Source organism: Lutjanus erythropterus, chromosome 16 (genome assembly GCF_056507025.1).
Source record: "Lutjanus erythropterus isolate fLutEry1 chromosome 16, fLutEry1.hap2, whole genome shotgun sequence".
NCBI classification, from domain to species: domain Eukaryota; kingdom Metazoa; phylum Chordata; class Actinopteri; order Lutjaniformes; family Lutjanidae; genus Lutjanus; species Lutjanus erythropterus.
In genome coordinates this window covers 20,321,240-20,340,966 of record NC_139332.1, presented here as the reverse complement: position 1 = coordinate 20,340,966, position 19,727 = coordinate 20,321,240, and the positions used below count along the sequence as shown (strand labels likewise).

Below are 19,727 nucleotides of genomic sequence, written 5' to 3'. Positions count from 1 at the left end.
GGCACTTTCTACTTCCACTCCATCAGAGGGAATATTGTATTTTTTACATCACTTCATACGTCTGACAGCTTTAGTTACTTCACAAATGAGATTTTAACTCTGAAAACATACTAAGTGTACAAAATATGCTTTGTTATAAATTAAACTTTCTAACAGTTTATACAACTACATCTGAAACAATTAGTCAGTAAATCCAATTACTTAATTTAATTAGATTAATCTAATTGCTTGAATGAGAGAAAGTTAATTGCCAACTATTTTGATAGTTCTAATAATGTTAATGTATTTCTAATTATTGATTTTCAGGTTAGGACTGCTGGTTGGATAAAATAATTTGTGTCACTTTGGGCTCTGGGGTTGTGACAGCATTTCTCACTACTTATTTCTATAAACTAAACAAGCAATGGAATTAGGATTAAAGAATGAATGCTGATCAACAGATCAGTCCATAAAATAATCATTAGTCCTGTATTTTTACAGTGTGGTATTAGTACTTTTACTTCTGTAAAGGATGTGAAAACTTCCACCCCTGTATACATTATCTCCATCATTGACATGTTATCTAAACAGAGGATTGTTATTGTCTTCACAGTGCTTCCTATAGTCTGTGAGTCAAATAGATGTGCAGTGCAGGTAGGTGTAGGTACTGTAGTGGGTATGTTAGATACTTGATGTTTGCCTTGGATGTTGTATTACCTGTATCCATTGTACATGTCCTTATGTTTATATTCTGGTTTATATATTGCATATAACTGGATTTGTAAAGGTAAACGGCACAAATTTGCAACATGGGACTGATCCAAATCCATCAACTTAGCAATGCCAACTATCCATTACATAAAAAGATGACACTGCCACAGCTTCCAAAATGTACATTTCTTTAATGGGCACTGTCTTATATAGATCACTACATTTCATTTAAATATTACATCAGGGGACAACCATGCACCGACCAAAGACAAGGATTAAAAGCTTTGACCAGGAACCGTCTACTTCTTCATCCACTCCTCTCTCTCTTTCCTCTCACGGATCACCTCGTCCAGATAAGGTGTCAGGTAATGGACATCCTGAAAAGATAAGAAAAATATGAGGTTAACAAGTGAAATCAGTATATATCAACATCACCGCTTGAATCATTCTAGATTCTAACACTTTGCAGGTAAGGTTAGTTAAAGGGAGATTAGATGATTGTAATCTTCCAAAATCTACATTTGATTTTTCGTTTTCTATTTAAGTGCTACTGCAACTCCCTCCATGTACTAGTATGATATCATGTGTACTTTAAATCCCACCTCCCTATTTAAATTAGTTTTGTGTACCTCTTCATATTTTGTCCACTGCTCTTTTGGGAGAATCTGCTGCTTCATGGACAGATCCAAGGCTCTCTTGATCCTGAATGTCCTCGCATTGTACTGGTCTTCCGGAAGCCTCCTCAGGGCCTCCTTCACATCTGTATCCTCATGAACTGTGTCATCACGCATTAAGCCTGACACAAAAAACAAGCCACAGCAATGATGAAGATGCTAAACGGAAAATCAGTGATACATGATCATATTTTCCCTACATTCATGATGTATAGTAGCCTCAAAACAACAAGCACTTCATTAAGCTCTGAGTATTTTGGCCAAAAAAGAATTCTTTGAGCTTACCAAGCTTGTTGAAGCCACACATGTTGAAGTACCATTTGCGGAACCCAAGCATGAGCCGGCCTGACGCGACTGTGAACATGATGAGAAAGACACAGAGACAGGACCAGTCAGGCAGCACAAACTGGAGTTTAGGGAAGAACAAATTCAAGTATGTATCCATCACGTGCGCAGTTTCAACAGTGAGGCATAAGTACTTTTTAAGTACAATTTTATTTATCCTGCCCTTTAACCTATCAGATTGCTGACATTTTAGAGTATTAGACCATCTGAAAAACAAAAATCCATCAGATATTATATAACAGCAGACAACCTAGTTCCTCATATTAGTTTTGAAGTTGACTCTTGCTGTTTCTGTCTTGAAGAACCTGAAACTATTAAATATCTCTTCCATTCATGTCCTTTGTCCAGTAACATTACAATTTTTCCATAGGGATTATCAATGGGATTTGCTGATAAGGTCTCAATATATAAATTAAGGGTGTCAAAAGTACCAGTGCTTAAATACTTTTTCAATACCACATTGTTTAAAACAAAACAATAATAATATTTGATAGTATCGAAAGTACAGAAGGAATAAAAAAGAATGGATCTAAATACTCATTCAAGACCTCAATTCAGAATTCCTGAGCTGACTATACGATATATACAATAATCTTTTGCTGTCCTATTTGCACTATGGAGCCTTCGTGTAATATGGTTCACTTGGCATGGTTTTGCCATATGGTGCAGTGCCTAACCACTTCCCAGGTTTTCTGTATGTATGACCTTTTTAAAATATAATAATTTTTAATGCTGCAGTACGATATTGCTGTATTTTGCATTTGGCAACACTGCATCGAGCTTTGTAATTCTGGTATTGTGACAACCCCCAATATAAATGATTTGAGATAAAATGTCTGACCGAGGAAATAAATCAAACCGAGAACTGTTAAATGCATCATAAATACACCTGGAATGTGAATATGCCTCAAAAACATTAACATTTACTACATATCATTACTATTTGAATGTTATATTGTTTAAAAACCCTACTAGAATTATTTTACTGAACTGTTCTTAATAAAGTTTTGAAAAAGGACTGTTCCTCATAGAACAACAAATTATTAAAGTCACCTTTGAAGTTACTGATTATGTTCAAACCATGCTCTCTGATTCTGACAAATGGTACATAGTTTGTCCTTGCGAGATGATCTAATATCTTTAAGTGCTTTAAAATGACAGATGACACAACACAGCAGTAAGGTTAGCTGTAGCGTTAATGGTATGGAGCTAGCTAACATAAGATGACATCTGAGTAACGTGAAAGATGTTACAGTCTAACATCATTTATAATTAGACGCAAAATCAGCCGTTTCGTAGAAATTAATATGCGTTTAATTACTACAGGAAACAGCAGAGTGAGTGTCTGGTTGCAATATAAATATTTTTACTGTGATTAGCGTCTAGCGCTAAGCTAACGTTAGCTAGCCAGCAGCACGGGGACACTAGAGGACACACACAAGTCAAATGCGCCAAAAGCCACCTTCAGTCGAATAAAATTAACAGTAGACAATATTACTTGTTATATTATTATACGCATCTCGCCACAGCAGTATGAAACGATCTGTATCAAACAAATTTAAAGATTGGTGATGTTAGAAAGGAGCAATATTCGTTTACCTGGTGCCCTCGACGCCATTTTTTACCACTGAGAAAGACAGCGGTGCATTGTGGGTAAGATCTATTCAGGTCAATAGACTCTTGCGCAACTTTACATTACATGTTTACAGTTTGTTTGGAAGTTTCGGGAATAATAAAAATAAATATAAAACAAAGTAACGTTTTTGAAGACTCTAAAAACGTGTAAGTGTAAGTATATTAACACGGTTGATTAATTTGATGTAAAAGAACTAGAACTACTTTAGAACTACTTTATTGTATTTGAGCCTCCTTATACTTTGGAGCAAATTTTATACTGACAAATCAAAATTTCTAAGCAAAAAGACAAACTTATCATGCTGACTGCCCATATCAAACCATACATTTCTTCTATATCTGAATCTATAAACAAAAGGTATTAAAACATATAATTTGCACAAGCTTTACAATATAAAATGCACACCTTTGTTATTATTATTATTATTATTATTATTATTATTATTATTATTATTATTATTATAGGTAGTAAGTCCAGAATGTAAAATTACTCAATTACAATTTTAAGTTCTGAACTCAAAATCTTACTTGAGTAAGTATTCCAAGTAAAACTACTCATTATGCAATGGACTGGCCTCTTTCAGTAGTTGATTAATTCATTAATCAATTAATCAGTTCATTGATCAGTATTCCAATTTGTATCACACTTAAACAGTATTTTAAATTATTTTCAGTAACCATACAGGTTATTTAAGATCTACAGCATAACAATGAATAAGCTGATTTTATGTTTTGTACATAATATCTAAATCTGCTGAAACTATTGCTGTCATACAAATGTAGTAGTAAAGTAGTGGTAGTGCCAGTTTTCAATATATGATGGATGATCATTGTATTCACAGCTGAAATAAAAAAGAGCAGCATTTCAGGCAGAAGAACTGACATAAATTGTGTACATTTATTAGACATCACATTTACAAAGCAAACATAGTATTATAATAACTGATAACTAGGTTGATGCGCTACATGCTTAAAGATTTCTGCATGTATCGGATATTATGGTATTTCTTCTATGTGATTCAGCACTTGTTTTCTGAAGTCCTTTTTAATGTCCCCTATGAAGAATCAAAGTGTCTTCTGGAACAAATAAAAATCTTCCAATGTGGCCAAAGCCAGCTCAGTGCAAAAAGTCTCATCAGGTAAAGACACCAGGTGGTCCAGGGGGACGTAGTTGGGCAGTGCTGGGTCATACTGAGCCCTTCCAAGGTACTCAAGGAACAGGTGGCGCTCTCTAATGCGTAGGTACTTGCTATTGAGGACCTATGATAGGATACATCAGATGCTCAAGTTACAACTCTGAACATGGACAAAATACACAAGGAAATCAGTTCAAATTGATCCTAAACAAAGCCAAACAACCAACTGCAGTCAATCTACCTGTGGGAACTTGGTGATCAGATGGTGTGGCACCTTCATGGTGTTGTGGAGGAAGTCAAATATTTGCGTTAGCTTCCTTTTATTGGCGGTCAACACCTTTGGGACAGTGAGAACTATGTGTTGGATCTCATTTTCCTTGAAGCCGAGCTCTATTTCACATACCTGTGGAGGACATTTACAATAGTTATTTAAACACCTCTATGATACTGAATGCTTTTTAATAATATATTTTGTCATTCAGTACCTTCAGATTTTCTTTAACAGGCTCCAAACTGCCACACAGTAGTCTGGGGAGACGAGCTACAATTTTCCGTGTCTGACGAGAGAAATAAAATTAGTTATGATTTCTATTTCTTTTTGTGAATAAATCACAACACATACATACGTAACACACTGTACAAAGAGAATCATGAATTCTTGCTAAGATACACCCATGTCCCAGTTTCCTCTCCATCAGTTAAGGTTGCTTACATTAGAATCACTGAGGCTGAGTTGCTCCTGATAGAAGCCCAGTCTGTTGTCCAGCCTCTTCACACTGAAGTTAAGCAGATATGGAGCTCTGGACACCATGGATGCAACAGTCTCAGAGCTGAACTTCTTTGACTTCAGATAGTTCACCCTTGGAAAGAACAAAAAAGACGACATTATAGAATTATTATTATTATTATAGAATAGAAATATAGAAAAGTAATTACAGAATGTGAATACACTGAATAACTACTGCTGAAAAAATACTGACCATAGTGGTATCAACATGGTTTAATTTCATGAAAATCTTAAGGATTATAACTTAAAACTAAAAATGAAAATCTTTTTTTTTTAAAAGGTACAGTCAGTAGGACTTTTCTGAGCTGTTCATGAATGCATCAGGATGTCAAATACCAATGTCTATGGTTGATGAAACATCCCCAGCACAATAAAACAATGAGAAAAAGTAAGGAAAAGCAGAGGGCCGGGTACTGCAGATACTATCACACATGTTCCAGATTTGACCTTTAAGTAGGTTTTTAATGGTAGCAGCATGCTAGGCTGTTGTGTTTGTAAAAGCCTGTTTCATTTGGTTTTAATGAAAGAGAAGACATGTTGTACAATCAGATTTTGTGTATCTGAAAATAAATAAGAAATTATTGGATTATTAATCCTATTAAACATAGGAAGTCGGCATGGGCTTGAATTGTGTGATTGGGGACATAACAATTGTTTATCCTATTTTAACATCATGAGTTATAAAGATGGAGATAGTGGATGGATGAGTGATAATGATGGGTAACAATTTAAAAGGATCAGTTATAAGGAAGGGAAATAATGGATGGTTAAGTGATGATGGGTAATTTTCCTTCTCTGCGGTGCAACTTTCACTACTGCAGTGTTCAATAATGTTCCTGTTTCTTAGATCTTTCATGTCACCTGGTCTGCAGATTTGCCAAATCCTCTGTGAGAATGAAGGGGTTGTGCGTGATGATGTAGCCAAAGCGAGAGTCATCCACCCCGATCTCTTTGAGAAACAGCAGCCTTGGGGCCACATCTGTGTTGAAGTCAAGCCTCAGTAGCATGGAGCCCACGCCGGGCCTTTGTTCAAGCTTCCACAGGTTTACACCTGCAATGAGAGGATGATTGATCACAAATGAGTAGCCATCGAAAAAGAAGAGATTTACATTAAGTCATGCTTTTGAGATAATTGTTTGTAAAGTAATACATCTGAATATGCTCAACAATATTTCTACAATAAGTCTGTGGTTTAATTACCTAGCTGTACCAGTTTGCTGAGTGTCTCAGACTGGTCAACATAGTCCCTAAGAGAGGTGGAGGCTGGTGGCAAGGCAGGAGGAACAGATATACTAGCAGCCTCTTCATCACCAATCTCCTCTAAAGCTGAAAACTCAGCAACAGCATCCAGATCTGGTAAAGACAAAACAAGCTATTCAACTAAATATTTTAAAAAACAAATCAAATATAAAGTTTAATGTTAATGTTAAATTAAAAGCTTCTTGTGGTCAACGACACCAAGCCACTACATACCTACTGACATCTGGCTCTCAGCATCACTGACTGGCAGCAGGGGGCTCTTGTACACTGCAACACCAGCTGTTGACAGTTCATCAACGTGCTTTTCTTCTTTTGCCTCAGTTGCCAGATTTTTGGCAGTAAAGTCACTGTAACAGAACATCTGTTGCTTCCACCTCTGTCTTGCCTGAGTTGCTGTGTGATTCCCCCTGATAACTGATGATCCATTTAAGATTTTGGTGGGTAACCCTGTGACAGTAGTGCAGTAGCGAAGCTGAGTGGAATGTCGCCATGTGATAGCCACTGTCTTGGAGCAAAGAAGGTTTCTGCATTGTAGACACAGCTGTGTACAGGATGAAGCCATGGCAATTCTGCAATAAAAAAAAATCATGGTTTGAGCAGCATGCCTTTCAATATAAGAATTACTACTGGATTATTATCTTAAGGTGATGACAGTGCACTCATATTTTCTTAGAGCTTGGTACCATCAAAACAAAAGTTTATGGTAGCATTATATAATGCTGAGCAACATAGCAAAAAAAAAAAAGTCACAATAAAACGTTTCATTTCAGTCTACATCGATAATTATTAATAATTTTAATGACTAAAGATGATTTTTTTTTAAATACAGACCAGGATTTAAAAAAAAGTTGAATTTAACCACTTTATTTTGAATTTAACTGTCTTACTTTGAAATTAACCACATTGTCTATCAAAGCACACAGGTAACATACTTTTAAAAAGGCAAATTAAAAGATTGCCATATTGGCCAACCTGTCCTTTTTTATTAGCAATTTCCCTCTGTTCTAATATTCTCACTCCACGCTGTTTTTGTTGTTGGTGATGATGTATCTGAACACATGTTAAATGATTTGCTATTTGTATACCACTCACAGCACGCTCCATTATCAAGGGATATGATTGGCTGTTTATGAGCCAGAGTGTATTTGTTATGTGCTTTCATGGCGGTTTGCATTTAATTAATTTAAGATAAATTACTTAATATTTTATTAAACAATATACTTACTGCAATTGATGATTGGTCTATTATCAATATCACTATTGCATATTGTGCAGGCCTATCATCATACACAGCCTGGACCTGCTTGATTGAAAGTACTTCACAAAAACGTAAACAAAATGTAAACAAACAAAATGTAGTAACTCTCAACGTACAGCACTTGCAGTACTAACATCCAGTGCCAAGAAGAAATTTAAGGTGGTTCAAAATAAAGACATACTGCTAAACAAAGACGACTAACCATCTAAATATACAGCAGAATAGATTGTTAATATATACTGCTTGAAAAAACGCAAAAAATATTTTATGAAAAACAAGTTACTTTATGCGCATATTCTGACAGTACAGTGCTTATGTGAAATAAGGCTGAACTATCAGGGTTAGTCATATATGCAGAGGGGTCATTTAGAATAAGATAAAATAAAATAAAAGCTTAAGACTGAATTGTTGCACTCTACAAGCGGCTAGCTTGAGCATGATGCTAGCAAGCTTTCAAAATAACATCCTCATTTAGTCTGGAAAGAGAAAATCAGAAAAAAAATAGCAACACCAACACATTACTTTAAATTACTAACTTCGTACTCACATTTCGGTTCAAAACACTCAATCCTTAACTCAGCTCCATCATCTTCCAAGGTGTACCACAATGTCAACTGTTTTCACGTGCATATCAACGGAAGGACTTCACGGAAGTGTCACAATGTGGGATGTACCACTGCGACAGATTTGTGGGTACTAAAAAAAAGCAAATAACATACTCATGAGCAAATAAAACCAAACTATTTGACTTGAACTGAGTGAAAGGACTGTATATATGAATTTTATTACGTTATGACATTAAATATTTATACCTTTTGTTTTTTTGCATACTAGAATGTGTATTTCAACATACCAACACCCCTATTAGCTCTGTGGTTCAGTTCATCTTCAGGGTTTCTTCTTGAGGGGCTCTCGTCGCATCATCCTGCCTTTCTGCCAACTGCTAACTTTTGGTGTTTATTATCCGTTCAAAATTACGAAAGTAGGCTACAGCAGCGGCATGGCGACCACCGTGGCTTCCCGAACACCTCGGAAGGATGATGCCAACTATAAATTACATTTCCGAATGATAAACGAGCAACAAGTGGACGATATCTGCATTGATTTCTTCTATAAGCCACACACCATCACACTCCTGACAGTAACTGTGCTCAGCCTCATGTACTTTGCGTTTACCAGGTAAACTACCGTGCGAAAACTGAACTTTTGTCTGTCAGGGGCTCTTCAATGAGTTTTAAAAACTACAAACTAATTCTGTTCAATATCTAATGGTCTCTAACTGACTGTAATATCCATAGTGCTAAATATGTAGGAGCATAAGCTTTCCTTTGTTAACATGTGATACTGTATTGTTACAGGGATGATGAGAACTCTGACAACAACCTCAGAGTTGGTTTGTTGGTGGTTGTCTCCTTCTTCTTGGTCGTCAGCGTCCTCGCTTTTCCTAATGGTAAGCTATGTAACTTAACTAAACTTAAATTGCCTCCTTTATGAAATTGTACGTGATCATGTCTCTGCCCATCGATTAGTTCGTAAAAAAAATAGTTTGCATTTATTTTCATTATATTTTTATTATTTTTAGACTACAATATCAAAAAAATTGTTGGTTCCACCCTCTTAAATGTAAGGATTTGCTGCTTCTTTACAATGACTAAAAAGTACTCAGGTTTTGGATTGTTGTTTTGAAAATTTTACCCTTTGTGAAAAATGCTTATCACAATTTCTCAGAGCCCCAAGTGACAGTTTTTCAACATTTTATATACTGACTGATTAATCGATTGTAAAAATCTTCATCAGATTAATCACTATCGAAATAACTGGTAGTTGCTGCCTCACTGCCTATACTATCTTCTTTTCTTGTCTAATGCAGTTCTGAAACAACTAGACAACTGAGACGAAGGTGCAACTCTTTTGATAATTAGTTGATGAAGTAAAAAGTAATATTTCAAGCACAAATATCAAATATTCTTTGCTTTTAGAGGATTTGCTGATGTTCTTTAGCTTATATAATGAGAATTTGAACATTTTGGGGGTTTTGGACTTTTGGTGAAAGAAAAAAAAATCAGAACTTAGGGTTTTTCTGGAGCTTTCAATCACGTTATGGTTTTCTTCCATTTAGAGGTAGTTTTCTAAGTTGTCTTGGAGATAACTAAATAAGCAAGCATGGAAATTTGATGCCATGATAACAGTTGGTCGTGCAAAGAGAACTAGATCTCCATGACAACTAAGTAAACTACATCCACTGAGGAAGAGTGTGAGATGTGGTGTAGTGATCAGCTAGTGCTACCATGGGAGGTTACTGAAGTTCTGAATACATTGGTGACTCTGGAAAAACCTAGTAAGTTGCCACTGAGTTAATTTCCCTCTGATATGAATAGTGCAAATACACCAACAGTCATTTATCAGTATGATACTTTCTTCATCAGGACCTTTTACCAGGCCTCATCCTGCAATATGGAGAATGGTGTTTGGTGAGTGTTCAACCATAACTGTATCACTTGCTTTGCATGATTCACATTCACGTAATTCCTCTGCTTAAATCCAGTTTTAATTTTTCTTTTCTTCCTCGCTAACTCTCTCCTTTTCTGCATAGGTCTCAGTGTCATGTACTTCCTGTTTCTTGTCTTCCTCATTTTCCTCAACTGGGACCAAGTAAAGATCCTTATGTACTGGCTGGACCCAAATCTGCGTTATGCCACACGGGAAGCTGATATCATGGTAAGGATAGGTTGTGAAATTGCCTGGGTCCAAACCTTCAGATCTGCCCACTCCATGGAGCTGAGTGATTCTCTGAATATGGAAATGGAATTTAGTGAGTTGACAATTCAGTCTGACATCTGGCTAGTTTCGAAACTCTGAACCATCAGAACACGTTTACACCACATCAAATACTATATGATGATATATATGAGTAAATGGAAAGGTGACTTTTGTTATGTCCAGATGACTTTTCCTTCTCTCTCCGGTGTGTAAGAGTTATAGGGCTTTGTCGGAATAATATGGCAGGAATAGTTGCTATTGTGTATCTTGAAATCCAGTCACTTTCGCCCTCACCAGGAATATGCTGTAAATTGTACAACGATAACATGGGAGCGGATCCTGAGCCACTTCGACATCTTTGCGTTCGGCCACTTTGCAGGATGGGCCATGAAGGCTTTGCTCATCCGCAGCTACGGCCTCTGTTGGACCATCAGCATCACCTGGGAGCTCACTGAGGTAGCGTGCATGTGTTTAAGATAGAGTCAGGCTTGATCTGCCCATGCTGAAATCTGTTAAGCAGCTGTCCGATGACCCACACCGGAATTACTTGTAACTTTGCTTCAGCAGTCTGTCCAGGCAACAAGGGTTGTCTGTTTGGGAGAAACTCATAACAAAGCAGTAGTATGAGCAGGAGTTTCTGCACATAACAAGTGCTGTTGCCTTGACTGCTGCCAATTGTTGGCTGGAGGGATTAGATTACAGGTTTTAGCCTAATACCAGATTAACTCATCACAGAATCGACTTCTTCACAGATCCCAGAGTCAAATAGCAGACAAAGATTGAAAAAAAAAAAAAAAAAACTTTTTATCTCTCTTTCACAACATAAATTAATTTATTTCCACAGCTGTTCTTCATGCACCTGCTGCCAAACTTTGCGGAGTGCTGGTGGGATCAAGTGATTCTGGACATACTGTTGTGTAATGGAGGGGGTATCTGGCTGGGTATGACTGCCTGTAGGTTTCTGGAGATGAGGACTTACCGCTGGGCCAGCATCAAGTCAGTGAAGTTTATATTTGTTGCTTTGTCTTCTTTTCTTTGTTTTTCTGTTCTTTCCTGGCTTTGTATATTGATGGAATCCACACATCCTTAAGGTGTAGTTGTAGTTATTTTATTGTAACTTTTAATGTAACTGAAAGTAGTTTATGAAACAAGACTGCAGGATACTCCTGTACGTGTGCTTGTGTGCCTGTATCTCAGTATCCTCAAAAGTATATATATTCTTTTCAGGGAAATCCACACCACCACAGGGAAGATAAAGCGTGCCGTGCTCCAGTTCACCCCGGCCAGCTGGACATACGTGCGCTGGTTTGACCCAAAGTCCTCCTTCCAGAGACTAGCAGGCATCTACCTCTTTATGATCCTATGGCAGGTACTGAAACTAACAGTTATTTCCACTGTTAATGTATCTGCTATTTTCATAAATTACTGGTCAGCAAATACACACCATATTCATAATAAACAGTTTAAAATATTGTCTGTCTTGTGTCTTATATCCTCACAGCTGACAGAGTTGAACACATTCTTCCTCAAGCACATCTTCGTCTTCCAGGCGTCTCACCCTCTCAGCTGGTGTCGTATCCTCCTCGTTGGAGTCATCACTGCACCCACTGTGCGGTATGTCCAACCTTCAAAATGACTTCCTTACACCTATGAGCAACAATAAATGTGATATATTTGGTTCAAATAATTGATAAAACAAATACTACATTTTTTTAAGGTAGCAGTTATTGCTTGTAAAACAAATTGTTTTGTGGTGTCTGTTTAAGATATTTTCTGACATTTAAGTCTTTGGGAAAACCCTAAAATTCAACTTCAGTAATAAGTTGGACAAATATGAAAGTCACTGGGTTGTGTCCACACAGAATACTTTGTCAATTAATAGCTACAAACTGTACAGACTTATAGTATAATGTTAATAGATATATTCCTCTGAGCCCTCAGGAAAACCGACAGGACATTAGCCATGATTTGAATTGTAGTGTCTCTTGATGTTATACTCTTATATCACAGCAATGAATTTGTTGCACAGTAAACACAGCAGTTTATTACCCGTTTTGGCTGGCAAAGTAAATAAATACTTGTCAGTCCATTCACTCTGGAACTAGCGAGTTTCACAATGAACTTAATATCTCTTTAGGTTTAGAAAGACATTTTTAAGCCACCAGACCAGAGCGCAATGTGAAGCTTGACTGACTGAATGGCAGAGCGGAGCGGGTGTAATCCTATTGCAGCCAATCACAGCACATAGGTGCTTTAAAAACACAAAACCACTACCAGTTTGGTTCAGATTATACAGTCATCCTTTAGTTTTTATTTATCATATCACACACATGTTAGCCTGATTTGCAGGCAGCCTCTTGCGGATCACACAGAACTTCAGAAGGGTATTTGGCCTGTGGTCTGCTAGTTCAATAGGTCTGCCTTTAAAGCTGACTTTGTTCTTGACAAGTACAAATTTCTTTTTCTTTTTCCTTTTCTTTCTTCTCTTGCAGACAATATTATGCTTACCTGACAGACACTCAGTGTAAACGAGTTGGCACACAATGCTGGGTGTTTGGGTAAGTATGTTTTACCCTGTCAGTACATGTTTTTCACTGGTCTACAGACAAGTTTGGAAGCTGCATTAATTGAAAACCTGATGTGCCTCCAGTAGTTTTTTTTTTTTAAGGTCTGTCATAGCAATTCAAATCTTACTTTTTTCACTTGTCATATTTGCCTGTATTCACCTGTTAGATAAATCTCAACATTGTTGTTTTAGCATGGACAGCATATCTAATCTAGCAGGCAAACCGACACTGAACTTTGTCCAGAGTCTGGTAGGCTTTCTTTGATCTCGCTGGTTTATATTACAATGAAGGGGCTGTGCCCAGGCTGGTTGGCTGTCCTCGTTTTATTCAAACACACCATAAAGGCAGCTGAAGAACCACCCCATGAATCAACAGTGTCACATGCTATTGATCTACTCCTGTTTATCTTTGAAATGTTTTGGCGGGCGAAACTAGGACTGTTGTGATTCAGATATTACAACCAGTCAAAGTTCTCGCACATTTAACAACTTAACAGTGAAAGGATGCTTCCCACAAGTGGCAACAGCTCATCCAAATTGATAGCAGTACACACTAAAACACACTAAAATCACTGCTGCGTTTTTCCACATTCTACAAGCTATTTTAGTGTAGCTGATAGATGATAAATTGTATTTTAACAATAAAAATCTGTTTAATTTTACTATTTATTTTTATTTAAACGGAGCTTTTTAGTTGTTTAGTTTTAGAGAGGCTTTATTGAAATTGAAACTCATAACATAATGTACTTATTGACCTCATCTCAGACACAAAGCCGCTAATGCCCTCTGCTCTAGTTTCCATAGCAACGAGACAGGCTCCCTCTCTCTCCGTCTGCATGAAATAATTAACATTGAGGCTGTCCGAGGTTTACCCCTGCAAAATTGAAAGACAATATCCCACAGCAGTGTGACGAGTGAATATTGTCATCGGTTTGAATGTCTGGGGAACAATAGTAGATACTCTATGCCACAAGTGTTATGCATCCCATCCCATAACGCACCATTGCAATGAAATGTTATTGCCAAGAGAGGGGGCCATTGTTAAATACAAAAACCTATGTTTCTGGAGCAAACGCACCATTTATCTAACTCTTATATTTTCCCTCAGGGCCATCGCTTTCCTCGAAGCTCTCGCTTGTGTGAAATTTGGTCACGACTTGTTTTCCAAGACACAAATCCGTTATGTACTCCTGTGGCTGCTCTGTCTGGTAAGAAAAGACAAATGCGTGTGTCAGTCTGTGTGTGGACTAAGAGAGGATGTGTTCACCTCAGTCACTCTTAACAGGTGTATCAATATCATGCAACTATACTTATTATTCACAATTTGACAGTATTCTGACTTTCAGTGTAAACAGCATATTTTGTCTGGATATTCTGAGTTAGGAATTATTCTGAATTTAGCATTTTCCCAGAAAGACATGGTGGATATGCTGGTATTCAGGTTGTAGGAGCATTCTTTGGACATGTATACAGTACATTCAGAATATGTGTCATTTGGAGTTTTTACTGCTCTTTGCAAGGCTGGGGTAGAGATGTATGCACAAATGAAAAGCCAACATTTCTGGTTCGAAAAAGAAATACACCTACTTTTAAACAGTATGAAAGACTTGGATATCAACAGGTTTTTTGAAATGTACAAATATCACAATGGCAACCTCTTTAAGAAGGCAGTTGAGCAAATGAAGGAGGGTTGTGTTTGCACAGTCAAGCAAGTCTGTCACCAGTGGAAAACCTATTTTAATGCTAAGATGCAAAATGGCTCAAGCAGCTCTAGCGATTCCACTTTTAACTGGAGTATGCATGGCTGCATGTAAATAGGAATATTGGTGTGATGTTCATTTTTAGCCATGTAAACTGCTTAGTGAGAATATTGTCTTCTTCAGAATAAGGGCAAAAAACAAAATATTTTGTGTCTCAGTGTAGTCAGTGATCTGTGAAATAAATTCTATCTGATCAAAGCTGCAGTGGACCTTCTTTTGCCCACGTTACAGACACCAACTGTAGAGTGTTGGTGTTAAAGCTGACTATGCAGACATGAGGCAGTCTTTACATAAATGCCTAAGGTTAACAGGTGCATGTTTCTTTCCAAGGACCTTGCCTTTGAATTTATTATAATGGTTTTCATTGTACACCACTGAGTCTGGCATTTTCAAGTCCATGCTTGAAATGAAAGCCTGTTCGCATGCAAAGCATGTGGAAAAAAGCAAAAATGGAGTTTAACCAGACTTTTTGCATCCTCTTTTACATTTTTAGGCACTCATCACACTTCTGTGTTTATATGGGATGGTGTGGTATGAGCAAAATAAAATGAAGGTGAGTTGTTTCTTTGGTTCTTGATTGAATGTTTTGTTTATATTTTAAGTATTAATTTACACATTTTTTAAGAGTAACTTGAAACCAGAGCGTTTTGTTTTGCACACGTATTGTTGTTTTAAGTTAAAATCACAATAGAACTTTTGCACAGCAGATATTTTGAAGCATAGTGGGAAAAGCACCAGGGTTACTAATAACATTAATTGTGTTCTATTCAAGTGTCTCAGTAGCCATGACAGTGTGACAGTGAGCCAGCATGTACAATACTAGGAAGCTGAAACTGTAGGAGATAAATGGAAGTCAGCCATCATTCATTTTATTATTTACACCTGTGCTTTTCCTACTGTAGCATGTCACAATGTCTTCTGTAAAGAAGAGCTATAGACTTGCAACTGAGAATCAGAAAGGGTCATTGAAACTGTGAGTTTTAGCTTGATGTGTGTATTATTGCTGTTCAGAAATGCTGTTCACACTAAGCTGTTTTCTGTGTACAGAGCACTTCTGTAAAAAGTGAGGACTGTGATGACAGCAGTGTTGTCAACTCATATGGTTTCGTCCCAGACGGCGTTACAGGTCAGTCTCACAACAGGTAGACTGCTGATAACTCTTCAATAAACTTCATCCTAAATTTTTAAAGATCCCCTCCAGACAAGTTTTAACATGCATATAAATTGCTCTACTTCTAATAATAATATAATATAAATGCTCTTTTCAGCAAAAAGATTAGCTTATATTGTTAAAATCTGACATCCTCTCCTTCTCAGTTGAACTGCTGGACACCTGCTGGACTGTTGTGTTTAAAACACCTGTTGTCCAGCAGTACAGCTCACTGTAATGTCTATTCTCAGAGTGTATGTGGTTAAGGTTTCAGGTTTCCACATCACACTTTTGCGATATTGGGCCAGGATTGGCTTCCAAACTGTTTGTGATGTTTCGAATTGTTGCTTGTGGGCCCCTGAAAATGTGATTTCCAATAAAGACTTTCCACTTTCCGCAGATTAATGTGAAAACATCCATGTCAAACTCTTATAAATTAAAGCTCAAACAGTCAATTGTAGAAACAAGAAGAAAAACACATGTTTGAGTGGAGGGGAACTTTAACATCATTCCGTCTTTTTTCCTCCACAGCTCGGAGGGATTCTTCAAGAAGTTCACAGCCTACAAAACGGAGGAAAGCTTCTGGGAAGAACAGATTTGTGAATGGCCATGGTGGAAAGAGACAATAAACAACGCTGAATATTCACATGCTCTGTGAGCGAATGAAGGACGCACTCCAGAAAGCACCCAAAAAGAGTAACACAGTATGCACTTAAATTTACTGAATAATTCAAAGTTGCATCGAGGGTTTAGTACATCCTAGAGGGCAGAAAGCAGACTCCAACAACAAACAAAGCCACATCAACAAGCCTCGATATACTATTCCAGCTTACCATATTCTAATGGCTGTGAGAGTCTGAAAGCTTCATGGACCTGCAGACTGGTGTGATGATTCTCTGTAGAATTAGTTCTTGCCGACCTTTAATATTGTATGGCAAGACCAAAATTGGTTTTCTATTTAATATCAAAGATATTTTTAAACAGACCTAAATAACCAAGGAATATGCACTGGATTTTGAAAGAGAAGATGGCCTTATTTGCATTGTAGAAACCAGACTCAGCATCATCCTACACCCAGCATTTTTTTACCTTAAACACTGAATGTTGTTTAGATGCTTTGCACAAAAGGACAGGTTACATATGTCCAGTCAGGGGAGTGCCAGCTTTATCAGTGTGGTCGGCTTTACAAACCAGTCTGCACCACCACCTTATGTATATGTACCCTATGAGTATGTATATGCAAATACAGCCACTATTTTTTGCACTTAACCTCTTTAATACCTTTTTGTTTTTTGTGCTAACTTTACTACCTTTATTTAAAAAACTAAAGATCACATTATTGTTGTTTGTAAGTCACTTGAATTTTTGATGTTTATTTGTGGATTTAATATATTTGTTTGTTTGTTTTTTTATAATTATTGCCAAAGTGACACATTTTTGCACTTAGCTATAACACAGTAAAGTACTGATATGTACAGTAGGGGAGACTGGGAGCAATTGAAACATTTTTTACATTTTCCTTCACAACTCACAGACTTCTTAAACTACACCAGTCATCTTTTGATATAAGAAGCACATATATGTCAACTAATTAATACAATCAATATATTTTCATTACATTAGATTTAATGCAAGGTGCGGACAATTGTAATACTGAAGAAAAAAGTCATACTAACCCACTATAATGCATATAAAAGTACACCTCAAAGTAATCACATTACACATTAACACATTTTTTGTATGTAGTTCAAATTCTTTCAGATGTCAGGCTTATGCATTCAAAGCAAAAGTCTAATTCTGTTTTTGCAGAAGACTAGGCAAGTATTGCCAAGGTAAGTAGACATTAGTGTTATGTTCATTTTCTACAACAGCTACATAAGCCTTGTTTGCTCATGTTAATTTTTAACCAGTAACCTAAAGATAAAATAGATATAGGTTAAAAATTGCAGCTGTCTGAAAATGAGACAGCAGAAGAAAAATACTGTACATTGAAAAAGTGACTTACTTATCTTAAAGTCAGATTTTGTTTAATGTTTGTAAAGGTGAAATTATTCTGCTCCTTTTCACAGGGAGAGATAATCCTACTGAGCATGTGCAGAATAAAGGGCTGTCCACACCAAGAACTATAACTATAAAAAATATGTATGGTAATAGTTATAATTCTTGGTGTGGAAGGCCCTTAAGTGTCATGACTCTAGCTTGTTTCTAATTGGAACTGAGGACTAGGGTGTGTTACACTTGTCCCCTGTTACAAATGTCCCTGGTCTCTCCCTACTGAATGCTTTTCTTCAATCAAAACTGCATCATCAGGAAAGATGTTTTCGCCTAGTTCAAATGAGAGGAGCAACCAAGTGTTACTCAACTAACTGTAACCTTTACATGTCATTCTTACCCTTTTTAGCATTCGTAAATGTGGTTGAAATTGTTGAGGTGTGTGTTAGTTTTGTAATTTTTGTGTGTATTTGTAGAAAGAAAGTGTAAGTGATGTGTGATAGGTGCACTGACGGAGAATACTGTGACATTCAATGCAAAAGCACTTTGTTGACATTCAATAGCAGAGGATAATCACTTGTTTGAGTGAAAAGATCCCTTTCAAAGATTTTTTTTTTAGTGAACCAAATTAATGAAATGTGACGTTAATACAACACAGTGAGTGACTGATCCATATAAGCTGTTCTTAATGTTGTTGAATGAGGCAGTATAGTTTCATATTTAGTGTTAGTGTTTTACAACCTCTTATTAGCTTTGCCAGTGTTAGTAAGTTAATGTCTGCTTATTTGTATTGATGTTATTTGAATGAAACTTTTTAGTAGCCTTCCTTGGTGGTGACTCCAGTCTTTTGAACATCTACAATGCTTTAAATGTCAAAACACACTGTATTTAATGTAAAATGTTTAGAAATTGTTAATTGTAGCCTCCAATGCACTACTTACTGAGCTATGATTTTATATGGGTTGCTTTGCTTGTTTTTGTACACATAATTAAATGATCACATTTTGATTTGTTTTTCATTCTGTCCGTTCTTTCTTCGATAGCTTAAATATTTAACCACTAAGCTGTACTCAGCTTGCATTAATTTCATCATATTGGTTTCTGTTTGATACATTCAATATAACAGAAAAAACTGACAGTACTTATGGATAGATCCAAAGAAAATGTTCCCATTGTTGTTAGATGGTCACTTTCCTGGGGCATAATGACCTACTAATTATTGTCACCATACTCACTGATTTTGTGATCTATCAAATGTTGAATTACAGTGGAGAAAGACAACGTGCAGTGCTGTAACTAGACTATTGTGAGACTATTGTTTCATTGTTTAATCAAGATTTTTAAAATTCATCAATGAATTGTTTGGTCTATAAAACATAAGAAAATGCCTGTCAAAAGTTTTAGAGTCAAAGATCTCATTCTGATTTCTCCAACCAACAGTCTGAAACTCAAAGAAATTTAAAGTGATGCAAACAAAGGAAAACTCAAACACTGAGAAAGTGCTCACCTAATGAAAAGTCATCTTCAATTTCAACAAGTGCACCCTTTTTGATGATAAATGGTATTAACATGAGTACTTATAGACACTTAAAAAAAACATTAAAACTGTAACTGTACTGTGAATTCTTAAATGTACTGTAAATATGAATGTTTGTTAATAAGCTTTAAAAAAAAATGAGCAGCTGTAACCAGCATGTATGGCATTTTTGCGTGA

The 19,727-nt window shown here is 36.6% G+C and overlaps 3 protein-coding genes across 3 annotated transcripts; 1 reads left to right on the top strand and 2 right to left on the bottom strand.

The window, feature by feature from the left end:
* Nucleotides 1-861: 861 nt before the first annotated feature.
* On the bottom strand, nucleotides 862-3,388 carry uqcrb (ubiquinol-cytochrome c reductase binding protein). Its single transcript, XM_084739287.1, has 4 exons — nucleotides 3,309-3,388; nucleotides 1,650-1,718; nucleotides 1,320-1,486; nucleotides 862-1,067 (listed from the first exon to the last, which is right to left on the bottom strand). The coding sequence occupies exons 1-4, from the start codon at nucleotides 3,325-3,327 to the stop codon at nucleotides 990-992; spliced, it is 333 nt and encodes a 110-aa protein (XP_084595413.1). The 5' UTR covers nucleotides 3,328-3,388; the 3' UTR covers nucleotides 862-989.
* An 832-nt stretch (nucleotides 3,389-4,220) lies between these two features.
* mterf3 (mitochondrial transcription termination factor 3) lies at nucleotides 4,221-8,466 on the bottom strand. Its single transcript, XM_084738881.1, has 8 exons — nucleotides 8,333-8,466; nucleotides 6,741-7,096; nucleotides 6,468-6,620; nucleotides 6,129-6,318; nucleotides 5,193-5,340; nucleotides 4,966-5,037; nucleotides 4,722-4,883; nucleotides 4,221-4,604 (listed from the first exon to the last, which is right to left on the bottom strand). The coding sequence occupies exons 2-8, from the start codon at nucleotides 7,087-7,089 to the stop codon at nucleotides 4,410-4,412; spliced, it is 1,269 nt and encodes a 422-aa protein (XP_084595007.1). The 5' UTR covers nucleotides 7,090-7,096; nucleotides 8,333-8,466; the 3' UTR covers nucleotides 4,221-4,409.
* A 234-nt stretch (nucleotides 8,467-8,700) lies between these two features.
* Nucleotides 8,701-19,021, top strand: ptdss1b (phosphatidylserine synthase 1b). Its single transcript, XM_084739420.1, has 13 exons — nucleotides 8,701-8,964; nucleotides 9,144-9,235; nucleotides 10,212-10,256; nucleotides 10,379-10,503; nucleotides 10,843-11,001; nucleotides 11,390-11,541; nucleotides 11,773-11,914; nucleotides 12,047-12,159; nucleotides 13,038-13,103; nucleotides 14,220-14,319; nucleotides 15,365-15,424; nucleotides 15,919-15,997; nucleotides 16,553-19,021. The coding sequence occupies exons 1-13, from the start codon at nucleotides 8,786-8,788 to the stop codon at nucleotides 16,648-16,650; spliced, it is 1,410 nt and encodes a 469-aa protein (XP_084595546.1). The 5' UTR covers nucleotides 8,701-8,785; the 3' UTR covers nucleotides 16,651-19,021.
* Nucleotides 19,022-19,727: the final 706 nt, after the last annotated feature.

Bases quoted from the DNA above. Each gene is read 5' to 3' on its own strand.
- ptdss1b (XM_084739420.1), top strand. From the start codon at position 8,786: ATGGCGACCACCGTGGCTTCCCGAACACCTCGGAAGGATGATGCCAAC. The intron at 13,104-14,219 runs GTAAGTATGTTT...ATTTTCCCTCAG, and splicing joins ACACAATGCTGGGTGTTTGG to GGCCATCGCTTTCCTCGAAG. The intron at 14,320-15,364 runs GTAAGAAAAGAC...TTACATTTTTAG, and splicing joins TCCTGTGGCTGCTCTGTCTG to GCACTCATCACACTTCTGTG.
- uqcrb (XM_084739287.1), bottom strand. The intron at 1,487-1,649 runs GTAAGCTCAAAG...TTTTTGTGTCAG, and splicing joins GTGTGGCTTCAACAAGCTTG to GCTTAATGCGTGATGACACA. The intron at 1,068-1,319 runs GTACACAAAACT...TTATCTTTTCAG, and splicing joins AGTGGACAAAATATGAAGAG to GATGTCCATTACCTGACACC.
- mterf3 (XM_084738881.1), bottom strand. From the start codon at position 7,089: ATGGCTTCATCCTGTACACAGCTGTGTCTACAATGCAGAAACCTTCTT. The intron at 5,341-6,128 runs GTGACATGAAAG...GTTCTTTCCAAG, and splicing joins TTGGCAAATCTGCAGACCAG to GGTGAACTATCTGAAGTCAA. The intron at 4,605-4,721 runs GTAGATTGACTG...ATCCTATCATAG, and splicing joins TGATCACCAAGTTCCCACAG to GTCCTCAATAGCAAGTACCT.